The sequence below is a fragment of the Python bivittatus genome, unplaced genomic scaffold (genome assembly GCF_059951505.1).
Source record: "Python bivittatus isolate LINGU-HERP-01145 unplaced genomic scaffold, Pbiv_v1 ctg000080_np1212, whole genome shotgun sequence".
Classification (NCBI taxonomy): Eukaryota; Metazoa; Chordata; class Lepidosauria; order Squamata; family Pythonidae; genus Python; species Python bivittatus.
The window spans coordinates 74,842,748-74,862,731 of record NW_028277035.1 but is presented as its reverse complement, the minus strand read 5'-3'; the positions used below and the strand labels follow the sequence as shown (position 1 = coordinate 74,862,731).

General features: G+C 36.6%; 1 protein-coding gene across 2 annotated transcripts in view; it reads right to left on the bottom strand.

Moving 5' to 3' along the window:
* The window catches only part of SHQ1 (SHQ1, H/ACA ribonucleoprotein assembly factor), a 93,335-nt gene that overhangs the window by 50,805 nt on the left and 22,546 nt on the right, over positions 1–19,984 (bottom strand). Inside the window, exons 8-12 of one of the 2 annotated variants that reach the window (XM_088134339.1) lie at positions 19,513–19,667; positions 19,076–19,129; positions 18,774–18,897; positions 11,059–11,179; positions 3,331–4,015 (exon numbers count right to left, since the gene is read on the bottom strand). In XM_088134339.1, coding sequence (XP_087990465.1) covers positions 3,934–4,015; positions 11,059–11,179; positions 18,774–18,897; positions 19,076–19,129; positions 19,513–19,667 — 536 coding nt within the window. In that variant the 3' untranslated portion in view covers positions 3,331–3,933. Of the gene's footprint in view, positions 1–3,330; positions 4,016–11,058; positions 11,180–18,773; positions 18,898–19,075; positions 19,130–19,512; positions 19,668–19,984 lie in introns of those variants that run through there. The other variant, XM_088134338.1, reaches the window with a different exon arrangement.

Here is a 19,984-nt window from a genome sequence, read left to right as displayed (position 1 = left end):
TGTGATGCGTTTTTCATTCCATTAATTTAGAAGATTAATCCATCTGATTTCTAGATGCATATAGCAATTCCACTAGTCGTCTTTGCTGTTTTGGATCTACATCAAGATCCTAGAACTTACTCTACAGCAATTTGTGCTCTGGAACTAACGGACCTTAGAATTGGTTAATTATTCTTATATGAAGCCTTATATCAAATTCAGATTAGTCTGTTTTCTCTCATTATCAGGTAAGCACTGGCCCTGGAATGTCATCCCTTCAGAGGTCAGGGTAATTCTCCTTTATGACTTTCGGAAACAGATGGAATAAACAATGCCTGTTGTTTATGTTTCTTTAAAAACCTGACTTGGGGTTTCTGGGTTACTGAATTTGTTGTGGAAGGAGTCTTGCAGCACCTTTTATTTTGCTACTTTTTTTGGTTGTTGTTTTATCGCATTTTTAAAAAATGGTTCAAGCCCAGAAAATATACAATATATAAACCTTAAATAAACAATCCCTCCTTTTCAAGCCTCACAAACAGACCTTCACAAAGTGTTTCTTAGGTAGTGTATAAAAATAGGGGATGAATAATCTGCACCATATGGTCACACCCAACTCTAAATCTATATTTGAACAGAAATTTTAAAGTTTTGACATATTCTAACTATTACCCTCTTTTTACAGTATTTTCCAATAGAAAATAGCATGAATATCCTTAAGGGTCTAGAGACATTTGTGTAGGAAAGTGCCCTATTATTTATTCAGTTTGTACCTGCTGCAATTAACTGGAGTCTCAGTAATTCACAGCAAATAATAACAACTATCATAATAATTTTAAAAACCAATAAAATATCCATGGTAAATATATGAATAAAATTTATACCATGAATAAAAGAACTTCCATCAGAGATCAAACCAAAGCAGTTCTTTGCCTAGACTAGACAATGTGCGCTACTAGGCATCTACATTTGGACGATTCACAAGATGAGGCCTCTTCACTGGATAATTCAGCTCTAAACAGAGGCAATGCTCTAATATCCAGAAATAAAATGAGGGTGAGGGGGTGAGATTAGAGAATCCTATTTTTCCAGAAAGATATGAATGACCATTCTGAAATTCACTACTGTAAGAGGTTTTTCATTTGGTCCAAAAGGATGATTTTATTCTGGCTCTGGAATGCCCTGGGGCCAAAGCTATCAAGGATGCATTACCTTGGGAGAACAAGATTGCAACCAGCACAGTCCCTCCCAAACATATGTCATTTGGTCATTTTGTTTTTGTTTTGTATTTATCATGCCAGAATGCATTATTTTAAAATGTACAGCCCTGGATGTTACTGCCAGTATATCTTGGGAAGAATGGGTGGCCCTATAGAAGCGATTTGGGGCCCAAGGAGATACAGTACTGGGAAAGGTAACAGTCATATAAAGAAAACTTGTGGTAGATATCTCAAAGCTGTTCTCTTTTGGTGTCTCCTCTATCCCTGGGAACTTCATCATCGATATTGATGCCCTTTGATGGAGCCAGCTTAGAACTTCATGGTCATGATGATAACCATGGAAGTCTTTCAATTTGTCATTAGCCCAACCCAAATGCAGAGGCCAGAAAGAATGGGCATTCATCTGAAGATGAATGTAACAGAGCACAAATTAGATTGCTACATCATCCTTGGTATGTGGCAGTGGAGGAGGGGGGAATCTTAATTAGGCTCCATTTATCCTTGAAGAGCTGCCCAATGTGAGTTGCTGGATCATGAAGGGGCTTCTGGCCCAATCACGAGATATTTCCTGAGCACTTGATCAAGCACTGTGATAAAACTGCTACGCACTCTGAGAAAGTCATTCACAAATTTATATAATTAAACTCCACAGTTGTAGCAGTGTCTGAAGAGACATCCAGAACACAGACTGGTTGTGTGGTTGTTTTACTGCAGTTTCTGACCCCTGATGATATGGACAAGGCACTTTTATTTCACCTACCACACGGAGAGTCTCAATCCTTGCCCATATTGTTTATTAAGCTCTTTTAGAGGGAACTGAGGTAGGGTAGCTCAGACTTTGGAGTACCCTGCCCCGGAGGCAATGATCTGACTTTTGGCACCAGATGCAGACTGACTGTTTATATTCAGGCTGTGGTGACCATAGCCCGATCATGCCTTTTATTCCTTATCACTCTCTCTGGTAGCGTTGCTTTTTAAATGTGTTTTAACTGGATGTTCTTAACAAACTTATTTTACTTGGTTGTATTATTTAATCTTATTTTTATAGATTGTAAGATCCTTTAGGTCAGGCTAGCACGACACGCAGCTCGCCAAGCAGCTGTGTGCAGCCTGCTGGCATTTTGTAAAAGCTCAATCAAGTCACCACCACCAAACATTGCTATCAGGAAGGATCTGCTGGCACTGCCCTGAAAGACACACTGTTGAGCATCTCTGACAGCCCCAGACCTCACCACCGCCACCACCTCCTCCAGTGCTGGTGATGCCAGGTATTCCTTTGTGGCTCATGATTATTTTTAATTTATCAAGGTGGCCCTTGCCCCTTGACAAACTGTGCAGGCCTGCTCTAGATGGTGGAAGGAGCATAAAGCTTTTTTTAAAAAAAGATTTTATTTCTAGTTCTATAAACTATAACAAGGGTCATTTGTGTGCCCTTTACATTATCTAGTGAACATATTCTGCTTCCCAAAAAACTTATATGCCTAGCATTATTTGTGAAAATAATTTTTGCTGATACTTATTGAAAAAAACAAGTATCCAGGCCCTATTCTAGGAAGCAATGGGAATAGACAGGAAATATTTGTAGAATGCTTGCTTCTGCATTATGGATATCCTTTTTGCACCAATTTATAGTTTGCTCTCCCTTTCAGAATGCACTTAGGAAACTGTCTATTATGCACAGAAACCATTTTCTTGGAAGGGATTTTTTTAGAAAAAACTAGAGGAAATGGAAGTTAAATATATGCTGGAATTCAGAGAAGCTTATGAAGAAAGACTTAAGATGTCTTCAGATACCATGTAAATCATGACATGGGACCAAGTTATCTGAGGGACCACCTCTCCCCAATTACATCAGCCCATCCCATTAGATCTGGCAGAGAAGGCATGCTGCGGGTACCATCTGCCAAGGACCTACATTTGGTGGACATTCTCTGCCATGGTGTCTGCCCTATGGAACATTCTCTCCCCCAAAATCAGGTTACCGCCATCCCTGCTATCATTTCAGAAGTCTCTCAAGACCTGGTTATATCCCCAGGCCTGGGAGGTCCCAAGGAACCAGAGATATTCTTAGATGGCTCCACTGTGGTTGATCTTTTTACTCTCTCCATGTGGTTTGTGTATTTTAATTTTTGATAGTGTTTTTCATTTTTAATGACTTTCTATATTTTTATAATGATTTTTTAATATATATTTGTTCTTTTATTGATTGTTGTATGCCCCCCAGAGTCACTTTTTGTGAGATGGGCAGCCATATAAATGTGATAGATAGATAGATAGATAGATAGATAGATAGATAGATAGATAGATAGATAGATAGATAGATCCAAGTCTCAATCTTAAATGCATTCTATTTTTAGGAATCTTTGATATCTAAATACATTTTTGCTTACAAGTACTACATCAGAATCCAAAATGCATGAAAAAGCAACTGCTGCTAGACCTTGCCTGTCCACAGTCAACCATTAACTGTAGTTAATCTTTTTGCTGGCACTATGTTGTGCCAAGTCAGCCTGCTTGGTTAAATAACCAAGTTATGCATGTTGTATAAACCCAGTCCTTAAATTGCTGGAGGGAAAACACCAGGGTTTTTATAGCAGATGTGTAAACTGAAGAAGTAATATCTGGCCAGCATCCATTAGATTTCCAAAATAGACATATATGAGTTACACAATTGTCCAGTTTCCTTGTCTTATTAGATTTATAGTTATTCCAAGAACTTCAAAGCAGCAACTGAGCTTCATAACCGCCTTCCGAAGTGAAGCATCTTGCTCAAGGTCCTTAACAGCTTCGTAGCTAAGCGGGGTCCAGAATCTGAGTTTCTAACAGACAAATCAAATATACACTGTAACCACTGTAGGGACAACCTGGATGCTATATCACAGTCATTTCGATGTTTAAGCCATAGGCTATAAAAGAACCACACCACATCCAAAAGGCAACTGGGTTGTAAATAACCCTGCAGAAAATTAAAGCTGTAAATAAAATTATAAATGGTTATATTATAAAATGGTATTAATATCTCTCAACTACATGTTTCATTGCTTCAAAATTTGGGTAAGAAGTATATTTGAGACACCACTGTATGTGGTATAGTTTTTAAAATACTGTAACAATAAAGTTCCAAGGTTCATTGCCCCTCCCCAAACCAGCTTCTTCATGCTAAATAACTACTATTTTTGGAGTATGATTCCCATTCCACCACTCAACGCTCCTGGACCAGAAAAAATTATGCACTGCTTATTCTACCTCTGCATTTCACTTCTGGAGTTTCCTTCCTTCCTTCTTACTCTATTTGTCTTCATAATCTTTCTGTGAGTTGGTTTCCACAGGAGTAGCAAACAATCTTTTTGCATCTTAGAGATCAACTAACTTAATTAATACAGCCCAAGGTTTTGTGAGCCGTAGTTGTCTTTATCTGGCAGTAACCCACAGCTTTATCTACTAACTTTATGGTTCTATTATTTTTACCTTCTTTTATCCTTGCTTTGGAATTACTGTAATTTTTACAACGAAAAGCAGGTGATACATTATATAAATACACAGAAAAATAGTATCACCTAGTGAATGTTATAGCTAAGCAGTATTTGAATCTAATTTCTGTGCTCTAAAAGAAAGCACTCTACACCAGGGATCAGCAACCCTCTGAGGCACCAGGAACCATCATATTATTTTGTATAAGCATCAAATAACAAGAACATAATACTAACTAAATACTAACAAGTAAAAATTAAAAAAAATACTTTTGAAATGGCCAAAACCTCATTAAATTGGCAAATTTGAGGTTTTATATGAAAAAAAGGAATTATTTTTTATTTTTACAGTCCCATGGATACCAACTAGGCATGTCATGAATGACCCAATGCCCATGGGCACTGCATTGCCAACCCTGCTGTATACCACACCAGCTCTTTCATATAGTTCTAGATAAACCAAAGTCAATACAATATGTCCTTGAATTAAATTCAACTCCTAATGAGTATATGGACATGTTGATGCATTTTGGGGGTAGGGAACACAATGAAGCAGTGGTTTAACACTGCCCTCTTCCAAGGTGATTTTTCAGTTCCATAGTCAAGCCTATAACCTAGAACTCCCTGATGATCTCCCATCCAAATATTAACCAAGCCCAGCTTTTGAACCTGTTCAGCTTCCAAGCCCAGACAGGATTGGACAAGTGCTACCACCTGTTGAAATGAATTTAAACATCTCTAAAGCATAAATATAAAGCATTATATATATTATATATAATATATATATATATATATATATATATTATTATATATATATATATATATATATATATATATATATATAATATAAAGCATAAATAAACCATAAATAGGGGATGCGGTGCCGCAGCGGTTTAATGACGCTGAAAGCTGCCGGCCAGAAATGGTCGACGCTTCAGTGGTTCAAGTCCAGCCTTCGTGGTAACAGGGTGAGCTCCTGTTTCCTCCCCAGTTCCTGTCAACCCAACAGGTCGAAAACTCACGTGAGTAGATAAATGGGTACTCTCACTCCGGTGGGAGGAAAAATGCTGGCGGCGCCTTGCAAAAGGAGTCGGGAGCACTTGCCAGTAAGCGCAAAAAACCGCGCACGCCCGAAAAGGGCGCGAAGCAATGGAAACCCCGCCTCCTGCGCTCGCCAGCTGGGCTCTGCTCTAGGAAGGAGGCACTGGCAAACCACTTCTGAAAAACACCTTGCCTTGAAAACTGCAAGGACTCGTCCAAGCAGTCACTGCAGAGTCGGTAACAACTGAGCGCAGATTTAAAAAAAAACCAAAAAAAAACCACATCTACCAAATTTTAACCCTTACAATGAGATTTTACTAAAAGAAGTGGCATGGATACTTTCTTAGGAACAATTTCTAGACAAAAACAAAAAATGTAGCACAACAAAATCTATTTGGCAGCATTTCCTTCTGCTCCTCCTTTGTAAAGTGGAACTTCTGTAAAGATGTTGGCATTTGTTCAGACACAACCATACATGCAAGTTCCTCATGCATAGAAACAGAGGATATAGTACATGGTCATAATTCCAAGATTGGTACCTGATTTATGAACACTAAATGTCCTGCCTACATTGATTTTTTTGTAACCATCTGTCATGAAAAAAGACAGGTTCCATGGCAGTCCAGCTAGTAAGTTAGGAAGCGGCCAGTTTTTCCCACATCTTGCTTACGTATCCAGTCAGCCAGTCCACAGGAGGACAGAGATTGGTTGCTCTCAGGATAACAAAAGCTAGCTCAAGTAACAAACTCCACTGGAGAAGAGTCTGGTAATCTGAAATCCACAGGAGGAAAAAACTGGTATAGCAGCCTTGACTTAAAACCACTGGTAAACTAGCTTCAACTTTCTCAGCTCAAATTATTCTCTTCCACAAATTTCCCAAGAATGATTCACAGAAGTGTCAGAGGCTCAGCAATGTCACACAAGCAAGGAGAAAGGAGAAAACAAAAATAATGCACGAATAAAGGCAACTGGATTTTTGCTCAGCAATGCCAAGGCTTACAGCACGTTTGGGTATTCCCACCATCAGACACAAAAGTCCTCACAAATTAGCTTTAATTTTCTGAAAAATCAAAACAGCATCACTGTTGTCAGCAGGGAACATGTTTAGCAGAAGGATCAAGTGAAGTGGCAACGTGCCGTATGAGCTCAGGGGTTAAAGATGCAATTTTCCACCTGGCCGCACCTGGCTTTTCAACATAAAATGCTGGCAACACCTGCAGAGATCCCTGGATGACCTGCCTCCTGTGTTTTCTATGCAACCACGGAACCTGGGAAGAGCTTTATTACCAACATCTTCTTTCATGTTTTGAAGGTTTTTCAAGAACACATAATTGCTCAACTACATACAGTAGAACATTTTATGGGGAATATATAAGGGAGTAATTAAAACAATAAGTATTAGAAAATTATTGGGCATATAGTATATTATTTATGGTGCTGCATATGCTGAATCTAATATTGCCAAATGCTTTGTTGAATGAAACAGAAGGAAAAGGCTTTGAGAAGGAAAAACAACAAAAACAAAGGAGGCAATATAAAGCTTTTCAGACAAAAAGGATCTTTCCAGGGAAAATATTTTAATTTGCACGTTTTTTAACCCAAACACAAATCCACATATAAGTGTGAGAAATGATGGTTAATGCTTCTGCCTAGCTTGTAACTGCTGGGGGATTTTTTTTTTAAAGAACTCACAGGAGAATTCAGCATTTTGCATGTATGAAATTCTAGCATATCCTTCAGTGAAATCAAAAGAATAAATGCCTGGGATGGCAAAATTAGGCAGCCACTAGCCCTGTAACAAATCAAGTATAATAGCCAACCTGCAATGATCCAGACTGACTGACACATACATACATACAATATGGCTTAGTGGCATTTAACTCTTCAGAGACTAAATTTTCCCCTCAAAATGCATATAAATGGTTGAAACATAATTTAGTTAATATAGATTTATTACATTTTGGTTAAATACATCCTACTGCACAACCTTATTGAGATAAAGTTCTGCAAATTATTTACTTTAGAATAAGCATTACAATAACATTTTCCAGGCAATCTAATATAATTATCTCCCTCAGCATGATGTTCTAAAATATACAGGAAAACATCTTCAGCAACATTTGAAAGGTAACAGCTGAAAGGCAACAGACTGAGGAAGATAAACTGGAAAGTAAAAATGTTAACCAAAAAGGAAGAAAGGGTCTACAACTAATTAAACAATTTGAGGACCCATGACCACATGTAGCCTGCTTTCAAAGCCCTGAGTGGTCCTCCACAACCCGTCAAATAGAGCAGTGCCATGATTTTTCTACTGGGCAGCGGTAAAGAAGTGGAATATTTTCAATTTAACCCTTTTTCATTTGAGAGCACTAACAGGGACTACTGCTCTCTGTAAAGGACACTTATTAGAAAGGTAACCTTCTTCACAAGGAAGGCGGATTCTTCCACAAGGATTCATGCCTCTCTGGAGAATTGTAAGCACTTCCAGAGAAATGACTAATAGACCTAAAATGCCTGAATCATCACAGGCCATTGCTAACTGTAAATTTTCTAAGTAAGGTCCTTAAGTACATGATAGTTGACCAAATTTAGGTTATTGGATTATTTTCTGAATCAATTTCAGCCAGTATTTAGTACTTATGGCATTCAAGTAACCTTGGTTGACTTGTAAGCTAGCCAGAATAAACATTTCAAACTTTAAAAGATACCTATCCCAGCCAGGTAACCTCCACTACTCTCACCATCCCTGGGCAACTGATTGTGCTAACTGCAGTCGAAAGCACTAGTTAGGGCAGTGGGTGCTTCCTCACATTATAATGCACTGCTGTCTGCTTTTACAAGCTCCATCAAGCTTATCAAATAAGGAATATTCTGTCTAATTTTCCAATATTCCTAGCTGACATATCCTTAAAGCTTTTCTGAATGCAACTTTCTATATCTGGAATATAAATATATACAAAGCAGAGGCATCTTTTAAAAGAGCAGCATTTTTAATTTCTATTCTTTAAAAGTGCAGTATATATTGAGTTTACTGTGGCTGCATTCACTCATATAGCAGAGTTCTTTAGAATGAAGTATTGTTGGCAAGGGCATTTATGTGGCTTGTTACTGTCCTCTTCTGAGGTTTTTTAAAAAACTTTCCAGTCTAGCATTTAGCCCTAGACTTCCTCATTAGTGTCCCGTCCAAGAACTAACTGACCTTGCTTAGTTTTTAAGCCCAGAAAGGTAAACCAGCTATTGCCACCTGAGGCTCTCTTGAAAGTAAAGATTGCATTTGAAACTGACTTCCATTTGTGGCATGTGAGCTTCCTGTTTTGTCTTAATCTAAAGATATCAGGTGGGGCATAGTACTTGATGGACGCCAAGGTGTCAATGGCACACCTGGATCTGCGGGTATGATGTTTTCCTAAGAAGCTGAGATCATACCCAGGGCTTGGTGAATTATTGTTATGTGCAAGTGAATCTTATGTGTGGAGAGCCACAAAAATGACCTGGGAGTTGCTATACAGAGACAGCCCAACAAAAGGAGAAAGCATTAGAAAGAAACTCAGACTGGCTCTGTCTTCTATTCCCTAAGGTATAAAAGAGAGGGAAGGAAGGGAAAACATAGTCAGTCTTTCAAGATTCTGTTACCAGAGCCTAGATCAATCAAGTAGAGTTCCAGTCATTCTTGAGCAGCCTGTTTCCTGACTTGGCCTACCTCAAAGGGCTGACATTATGTCAAGAGCTTTTGAGCTACCTTACATATCTAGAAAGCCAAGGCTGGCACCAGGAAACTTGTCCATTGTGCTACAGTGCCCATTTTACACAATTTATATCTCAAATGCATATAATAAGTAGCTTAATTAATAGCTCAAGTTCCTAACACTCCCACATGTAATCAAAAGGAAGGCACATCAGAATGTCTCACAACTAAGGCAAACGTTGATTATATTGTAGTGGTATCAGTGACAAGGAAAGCAGTAGTTAAAGGACATATTAGCAGCCCCCTTATACTCCTGCTTCCTTATCAGTAAGGATGTTAAATACTGTAAACATGTTGATATAAATTAGATTGGATTCTTGGAAGGGTAAAAATGTAGAATTTGTGCCTAAAATTTAAACTCCATGAGAAAAGTTCATCATTTTTTTTTCAAAGGCATATCTCTCAAAGTCTGTCATTTATTTTCCCTATTTGTATTGAGGCTAAGTAGCTCCATGACAGCATAACTTTATTTGCATACCAGTCCTGCTTATCCACATATCTGGTACTCAATTATTGAACAAATTAATACAATTTCAAACACGTGACTTAATACTGATAACTAAAATTTAATTCAAATCATCTTTCTGATTTGCACATTTTAATAAACCACAAGTCTGGTAAGCAGAAAACAAATTCTAGCTTATTTTCTAAACAGGAAAAGGATGACATTGTTACATTCTAGTGTGGCAGATTACCTGACTACCTTGTTATTAATCCATATAATTTTGTATCATAGTTGACCATTATGTATGAACGTGGGGATATTATCTGCAATTTCTTGAATCATTTGACAAAAGTAAGCCCTATCATTTACATAGAATTCAGAAATGTTTATGTATGCCTTCTAGGAATATCAGGAACAGGCATTGGAAGAAGAAATCTATAGAAATGTTTATTCTGCATCCCAGGTACAGTGTATAAAATACAGTGGTACCTCGGGTCACGAATGCTTCTGTTCACGACCAATTCGGGTCATGAACAGCACCGTTCGCAAAATTTTGCTTCTGTTCGCGAACTCCGCAGCAGGTGACGAACAGGATCCGTGGCCATTTTCCCTGCTGTGACACGTGGTCATGGCTTCCTGTAGGGCGGGGGACTCTCCCTCCAAACAATAACCGCCTCCCCACCCACGTTCCTGTCCTCCACGCCTCAAGCAAGGTTAGCGTTCTCTCTCTTCATAGTGTACTGTACTGTACTTTGTGTCATATTTTTGTGGTTTTAAAAAAAATACATATCGTTCAGAACGGATTAACCGTATTTACATTGAACCGTATGGGAAAATTTGATTCAGGTCACGACCAAAATCGGTTGGCGACCAAATTCGTAGGGGTCAGAATGGATTAACCATATTTACATTGAACCTTATGGGAAAATTTGATTCGGGTCACGACCAATTCGGGTCACAACCAGAGTCGCGGAACGAATTAAGTTCGTGACCCGAGGTACCACTGTAGGAGGCAGGAGTGTAAGATATGTTCACTGCCTTGAATTATGTATAAAAAATATGGGATAACAACAACAACACTTTCAACTTGGACCTTTTTACTACTTTTTCACCAGATAAAACACCCACAATCATAAAAAGAATTATAAATTTAAAACTTACTTAGCTTTTTGAATCCAAATGCAGTAATCTGTGATGTAAAGGTCATTAAGAATATATGCAGGATCATTCTCCCGAAAAATCTTGTGAATATCTAGCAGACACTTCAAAATGGCACTTTTACCTGAAAGTGAAAAGCAAACATTAATTCATATATTTAAAGTATCAATTTAACATTTTCTATAGAAAGCAGCAGCAATTGCTTGAATACTCTAAAGGCAGAGAGAATTGCTTAAAAGACTCCAGGGAAAATCATTACAGGTAGTGCCTGGGTTAAGAACTCCCGGTTTACAGGCGACCCATAGTTAAGAATGGAGCCTACTGTAGCAAAGTTCGAATTAAATGCACAATGGTTCAAGTTAACTACACAAGACTACTTATACAGTATTATACAGTAATACTGTTCTGGCTTAGATACAAATTTGATTTAAGGACAGACCTTGGGAACGGAACTCATTCTTAAACTGGGGACTACCTGTAATTGTAAATTAGGTCTGCCCCATTCTTCCCACCCCATCTTTCATATCATCTATATCATAGGATGCACAGGAAAGGCAAAATGAAAATGGCAGAAGCTACAGCTAAGATTCTGGGGCAGTGAACAATCACAAGCTCTGCAATGAACTGTAAGCACAACATAATTCTCTCGACGTGACTGCATTCCTGTCTGCTCGTGTAACAGTATGATACAAGAAGCTTTTTAAAGCTTTCAGCTGTTAATGTTTCACACATAATCACTTCTCCACTCATCTCTTAAAATTGAATTATATAATATTTCTGTGTGTCATAAAAACAGATATATTTATGTCATTCTTTCACTCGCTACATAATTCCACTCATTTGTATACAGTACAGCGGGCAGGGAACACTGATGCTAGGATCTGATAAAAAACCCTGCATTTCAGAGAATTTCTAATAATAATACTCTGGAACCCTCCAAATATGTTAGTCGAAAAGACCTAGATTCTCAGTCTTTGGAAGAGGATAGTGGGAGGTGTAGTCTAACACTTCCAGAGGATACCAGTTTGGGGAAAACTGCACATAATAGATTTCTTAAGATGGAAGAAGTGACTACTCTTAGATTAGCACATAGTAGGATCTAGGAATATCCTGCACCCCAAACCTGCTTAAGTACAGAAACAATGTCTCCATCATCACACGGAACCTATATCCTTCCAAACCATTGCAAATACCACCCAGCCCCAGTACTGTGCCTTATCCCCATGCTGTAAGCTATACTAACATAAATGCTACTTTGTATCAAGTATTTCCCATTCTAAAGTTAATGCCCCCCAGCCAGAGAAATCAAAAGTAAGCTTAGAATTGAAGAAGAGTAAAAGCTAGTTAACTGCGAGCTGTATCATAACATTGCAAAGTACTTCATTTTAGAAACAAAAATCAAAAGCACAGGTACTGGATACCTGGCTTGGTAATAGTACTTGCAAAAAAGACTTTGGAATAGTATGAAATTGCAGGACTTCCAGGGAAGAAATGATGGACTAAAGATGGCTCCACAAAAAGCAAATCCAATTACTGCAGCGGAATGAAGAGCCAGCGAGGAACCATTTCCTCAATAACTCTTCTCCAGACAAGGAGAGGACTTGAGATCACCCACAAGTACTCCAGATAGCTGCTCCTTGCAAGGAGACTGCAAGACAGTGGTCTCCAGTGGGTTTAGAGCTCTAGGAGATGAGGGAATAGCCATCTTGCTCAAACCATGGTCAGCACCTTTGAAAGGACACAAGTTTGCATACTTCCTTTGCTAATCAGTTTCAGAAATTGCTTGTTAACTGCTTTTCAGCTATTAGGAACCTTTGGATCTACAAGTTTCACAGCGCCAGGTGAGTTTCCTTCAATCCTTAGTGAAAGATGTTTTAACTAAAAGTTCACAAACTTAAAAAGACTTTTTTTGGAATAAACAGCAAAAGGGTAATTAAAACTTTGATTTTAGAAAGTTACAAATGGACTAAAGGTCCACATAAATTTGAAATAAGTTTTTGGAATTAATTATAAAGAATCCTTCCTGTTGGAAAATGCTTTTGCTTTGAATTCTTTAAAAAAACATAATAAGTTAAGACTTTAAAAACTGGACACTAGAGGGAACTAGAGAGAACTAAAGATTATGATTAAAGGAAAAGAACACTCAAACTCGACTTACAACTACAGAATGAAGCAAAATATTTTAACCTTAGACATACTGAAGAATATTTTTGAACAATGGACCCAGAAGTTAATTTTAAGAGTGTCTGCCTCTATAGATAGTCTATCTATAGACTGGGTTTAAAAGATGTTATGGAAGAGAAACAAGTTTTACATGGCAAGATCGAGACTGATTTGAAAGTGGATTTAAAAATGACAGGTTACAAGAATCACATGGAAAAAGATGTTACACTGGACATACAAAAGAAACTGGCTGATACCTTAATAATTAAAAGGGATATACAAATAACAAACCAAGAGAGTGACTGGGATAATTTTCCTATATTGGATTTACAAAAGTGGCTTGTTAAAGAACTTTGTGAGAAGGGACAAAGAAAAAATCAAATTTTGCAACATTATTTGATGGAACTAAAGATCAAGATTACTAGAAGTAAAAGGAAGGAATATAAATTTGGCTTATTTGTTCAAGGTTTAAATAGATATGTTATTTTTGGTAACCCTTAATGGACTTTTGCTGAGATCAGGACTGAAATGGATTTGTTTATAGATAAGAGAAAGGATATGGGAAGAAGAGATAATTTGTTGTATTTTAAGAGAAGGTGATAAGTTACTAAAATTGTTTATACTTGTTGTGATGAAGGGGGGAGTTACTTCTTTATATATTTCTTTTCTTTTCCTTTACCATATTGTTGTATTTTCTTTCTTTTCTACACCTCCTATTTTTTCTTTTTCTTTTATTTTTTCAGTTTGTATTAGTTTTTACTGTTGTAATCTTTAATAAAATTACAATAAAAAAAGGAATAATATGAAATTGCAAGCTGAGTATAAACCAACAATGTGATGTGCCTTCTGCAAAGAAGGCAAACGTCATTTTAGGCTACATGAACAGAAGTATAATTTCTAAATCATGGAAAATACTCCTTCTACCCTATTCTGCTTTGGTCAGACTCCAGCAGTTTTAGGGACCACACAAAAAGAATTCTGAGAAACAAGTTCAGAGAAGGCAATGAAGATGATCAGAAGACTAGTGACTAAGCCCTAGGAAAAGAGAATGAAGGAACTGGATACATTTAGCCTTGACAAGAGTAGAGTAAGAGGTAAGAAGGTTCTCTTCAAATACTTTCAAAGATTACTTTTTAAATACTTTTCAACACAGAAGATCATGACCTTTGCCTCCTGTGCAGAACACGAAATAACAGACTTAAGTTACAGTAAGGCAAGTTTCAGAGAAAGCTTTTTAACAGTAAGAGCAGTTCAACAGTGGAACCAGAAGGATGGTAGGCTCCCATTCACTGGAGGTGTTCAAACAGAGGCTAGACAGTCATCAAACTAGAACAATTTAATTTGCATTCCTGTGATGTAGAGAGTAAAGAGGATGACCTTGAGGGAGAGAGGGGAGAATTGTTACCAAAGAGACAAGAAGGAACACATAGATTGAGTTTGGGATATGTAGAAAGTGTGCACAAATGCCTTAAAACACAATTAGTTCTTTCTCATGTCTTTACGAAAGAACACATAGGATTCCTTTGATTCAGACAGGCACTAAGCACAATCCTTATAGCTATAGCCAGGTATGAACGCTCACATTAATTACATTATTTCTACATGACTAAAAACCGTGTTTAATTTACAGAGCTTGCAAAGTTACAAATTCATCTGACCTACTGATTAATCTATTTTTTATACCATCACTTCTAATTTATTAGACAAGAATTTACATAATATTTTATGAACTACCAATTCTTATCAAATTATTATCAATTGAGTTTGAAATGCTGGGTTTTAAAATTATATCTAATAAGAGATAAAGAAGAAATTGTTAAAATTTTGATGACCTTCTAATCAAAGGACAGTGAACCTTAACACCCAAATATTTCATACATAAGACAAAAGCCTGCAATGGAGACATGTGTATGTTTAGATAACAGGGTTTATTTGTAGAGGTTACTTAGCAACAGCAAAACTTTAATTGTGAAATGTAAATCTTGTACAAAGGGGGCTGACATAAATCAGGCACAAGCACTGCTAGCTGCTGTGAATGATGAACTTCCTTTCCTCTATATGTCTCTAGTAATTTAATTTCACATGATATTTGCCACTCAGTTTGAAGAATACTAGCTTAAAATTGAGCTAGAATTATTCCCACTGCATTATCTACGTCAAGTACGAATCCTAAACTCAAGCACAGAGAGAATACTGTTTGTTTTTTTGTTGTTGCCAATCAAATCTTTCACTGGAACTCAGAAACATGAATTCTCACAACCAAAAAAAAATAAAATAAAATAATGAAGAGGACAGATCTCAGGAACTGTAGGCTTCATTATGTTTGTTAACATATTCTCAAAGTCATTGTTATAAATAATGAATTAAAAAAATTGTGGCAAAATGTTTATACAATTAGAAACAAGGCTAATGGGAAAAGACTCATAGGGCTGGATCCATTTTGGCCTTTTAGGACTTTTATGTAAACTAACAAAATACAACAGAGACTCCCACTGGAGAAATGTGAGGGGAAATGTGGATGGTTTTTTCTTTTCCTGCAGTGCCCAGTGCTCCTTTCTAGCATCAGTGCTACTTTCTAAGCTGTTGCAGAAAATCCAGAGCAACCTGAATGAATCTGGGACAGCAGAATAGAAGACCATCCACAAAAATTGCATATTTTCCCTTCAGTGGAAGTGCCCTGTGGACAAACCTCCATCCACCTGTAGTCAGAATTCAACACAGTTTCTAAATTTTAAATTTTATTGTAGATTCTATCAATTAATCTGGTTGGGATGTGCGGAAGGGAGTAGATCAAGCAGAGTGTAATTCCTGTAGCTACTTACTGCCTCTGTGCTAAATGAACCAGCAGCAGAGCATATACAACTGAGTACTGGTGGTAGAGAATATATCCAGTTCTATTGGTTGCCCCCCGCAAGTCCTGTTGTGCTGTCTCATCGTGGCGGGATCTGTTCCTGGGAGGGGTGAGTGAAGAATACCAGGAGTGTATGCGAAGAATATACAGTCCCATGCAAAACAGGAAGATGCTGGAAGTGGTTAACACTTTTTCCTTCTCTTTTAGTTTTCTGGTTTCTATCATTTTTGAAAGGGTAAAGATGGTTCCATTTTATTTTTTTTGTGTGTATTTTAGTGTTTTGTTTATATTTTGTATTCTTTAATACATTTAAATAAATTTACTTTAAGAAATTGCTTATTTTTTTCTTTACTATATTCTCTATATTTTTTAAATGTGTATTTTTATCAGTATTTTCTTTTCGTTTTCTCCTTGAAATTTTAATATTTTTTTAAATTAAAAAAGAACATAAAATGAATCAAATACACATTGATATCTTAGACATCAGCAAACTGAGAGGAACTGGAATTGGATACTTCCACTTAGAAGAGCGAACTGTTTACTACCCTAGACGTGAAAAGCAAAGAAACTGCTTTTATAGTTAGAAAGAGTATAGCAAGAAGTGTACTTGGCTACAATGCAATCAATGACTGATTAATATCAATTAGACTTCGTGGACAATCCTTTAACATGACAATTATCCAAATTTATGCTCCAATCACTGATGCTGAAGAGGAGGAGATTGATGAGTTTTATGATCAAATTTAATTTGAAACTGATAGAAATCAATACCATATATAACATTGCATAACTTGCAGTGTTCAACTCAAGTGAGTGAAAATTCCAACTTTTATTGTTATACAGAAAGTCTTGAATTTGAACTCCAGTACACTGTTTAAGACAAGGGAAAGGTATACTTATAATTTTTTTAAAAAATAATAATAAATAAAATGTTCAAAAAAATTATTGCTAAAAAAGGGAAAAAAATAAAATGCTTCAAATCTCACAATTTTCTTTAAAAATCTATAGTTGTTTTGTTGTTAATTTGCTTTGTTCTTCTTTGAAAACATACTCCCTCTGAAGTATTATTTAAATGTCAGGAGCCTTTTTCTTCTGATCGCAAATAAAGATGAGCAGGTTTATATCTCATACTTACAGGCAAAACAGTACAAAATAACAACATAGCCATTGGCTTACTTGTATTTTATTTTAAATAATATTTGGTATTTCTGTTACTAGAATTATTCACATTCACTCATTTTGAAATCATAACGTAATCATGTACCAAGTGGAGAAGGCTGAAAATTCACTCCTGTTAACTATTTGCTGAAGAACAGCCTAAGTTATTTCAATTCCATTCACATGAACAATGATCCAACTGGGCCAATCACATTTCATCTTACAATGGTTTCCTAGGTAACCTGACACATCTATATGAAAGCATTTGGCAGTGTGGAAAGAAATTAAACCAGTTTCATGTTAACTTTAAAACTGTTAAACATTTTTAATGAGTAGAGAGACTAGAACACTCCAAGAGATACAGGCATATTTGGCTTTGCCTAATCTATTCAACATAAAGTTTTGTTCCATGGCTATTACAGAGACTCTAAAAAGGCTTTCAGTAGCACATTTTCAGAATTTGATCATGAAAAAGATACAATATCTTTTGATTTAGCATACATTTATGCAGCTTTCTATACAAATGGAAACATTACTCATCTGAAAGTCTTTTATTTCTTGTCTAGTCTATCAAAAGGACTTTACTGGTGAAAAAAAAATCACCTTTGATAAGTGGTCCATCAGAGGGAAGGATAGATACCTCTATTCTTCATTATTAGGTTCACATGCTGGCTATGAAAGAAAGAGCAACTTTCCTCTGCAATCAGTGCTGAATCACAACTAGCTAGCAGGGAAGGATGGAGCAAACAGTCCTTCCATCACCAGAATCCTCACTCTCTTACACGAAACTTCTTATTGACCCAGATAACTAGATGAATCTATATATTACTAAAACTCTCGTGTCTGTAACCTTCAACTGGGTGAAACAGTGCATTGGGGGAAGGGAGGGAGGGAGGGAGGAAGGGAAGGAAGATTTCTGACACTGAAGCAAATTCAATGGGGAAGCTGGCAGCAAGTTGCAAGTTGCTCACACCCCCATTGCTTTTTTGCCCTTACGCATTCTGTTTATCTGTTTAGGTAAGGAAATATCTCTGAAACGATGACCCAACAGGTCATGGGTTGTCTAGTAGTTAAATGTACAGGTAATCTGCATACAAAGTAATTAACATAAGCATCTGAACTCCCTACTACACTACAGGCAATAATTGTTTTTCTTTTCTTTTCACATCTCAACTAGCATGTGTTACAAATTTCACTGTGATTCTACTCTATCAGGTCCACATTTATCTCTAGAGGATTGTCAAAGAAATGGAGAGTTGCAACTGGTTTTGTACCTCAGCCTGTAGTATACATGAACATATCTGAAACAAATGTTCACAAAATTCCAAGTGTCAGATAAACCTGATAGTAGTAGTTTCTTCTGCAACACTTCTGGACCACTCATTTATCAACGTAATTTAATTTCCTAAAAACGCATCTGTTTCACTGATGTGTATAGTAATATCATCCAAAAATATGTTCTTTCAATCAAATGCCCTATCTTTGAAGTACCTAAAATATGGATGTAGCATTCAAGTCAAACTATAACAAAAACTTATTATCTTACCTAACTGTAATATCATTATAGTGTCATTCAAGGCTCGTATCACTAAACTGAAGTGTCTGTAAAGTGGGTAGCACAGAACTCTTCTTCCAAAGGATATAAGAACTTCCGAAATGTTAGTAAAACTCTGCATGGAAAATTTTAAAAAAATGGTTATAAGAGATTAATTTTTTTTTTTATTTCAGCATTAAGTTTAAACATAAAAAATTACCAGTAAAATTCCAATGTATAACAATCATGCTTTTTGACAGATTTCTACAGATTTAAAATGCATTGCCCTTAGAAACTTTATATAATTATCTTACCTCCAGCCAGCATAAAGTTGAACTCAACTTTCGTATATTCCATGGTGACTCAACCTTAAAGAGAGGGATAGAGAAACGTAATTTATAACATAATTCTATAAACTGGGCTAAAGAAAATGTAACATTACACTGATTCATGCCAATGCTGAGAATATAGCTATTACTGAAATAAACTGGATCCCCCTTCCATTTCCTCTTCTGCTAAACTCAGTTCAGCATACCTGTCAGACTAAGATTAAACCTCCTATTCATTTCTAATACTTTGCACGGCAAGCTACCTTGTGATAATACCCTGCAGTTCTGTGCTTTAGCAGAGAACAAAGTTTAAGAACTAAGCCTTCCAAATCACAGAGTAGCTCTCTATAGCCTTCATGACAGTGCTACTTAACTAAAATGCCATACTGTGAAGCAGATGAAGAGAAGAAAGAGTAACTCACATTATTTTCTCCTTCAGTGGCATAGACTTCATAGCAATATGCTAAAAGTATATCAACTAAGCTCAGATATACTTGTTGACTGGTTCTTTTATCAAGCAGGAATGTTCTGTTAGTGAATTTTCTTAACTGATCTTTCTCATCTTCTGTAAAGGAAACTAAAAACAGGATTGTTACTTTAATGCACAGTACACATAGCCACTCTAGATATATTTGTACACACCTTCAATTGATAAAGATGGTACTGATGAACATGTTCTCTACATTCTATAACTACTGTTAAGATCAAAATGAAACACTTAACTTCCTCAGCACCTGCCCAGTTACTCTTTCCCATTCAGAAATAATAATTATTTAATACATTTCTTCACTTTTCCTCCCAAAGGAACCCAAAACAGCTTACAAAAAGAGGAAGGAAAGTCTTACATAACCATCTTAAAAAAATAAAGTTTTTTAAAAAAATAAATAAAAAAAC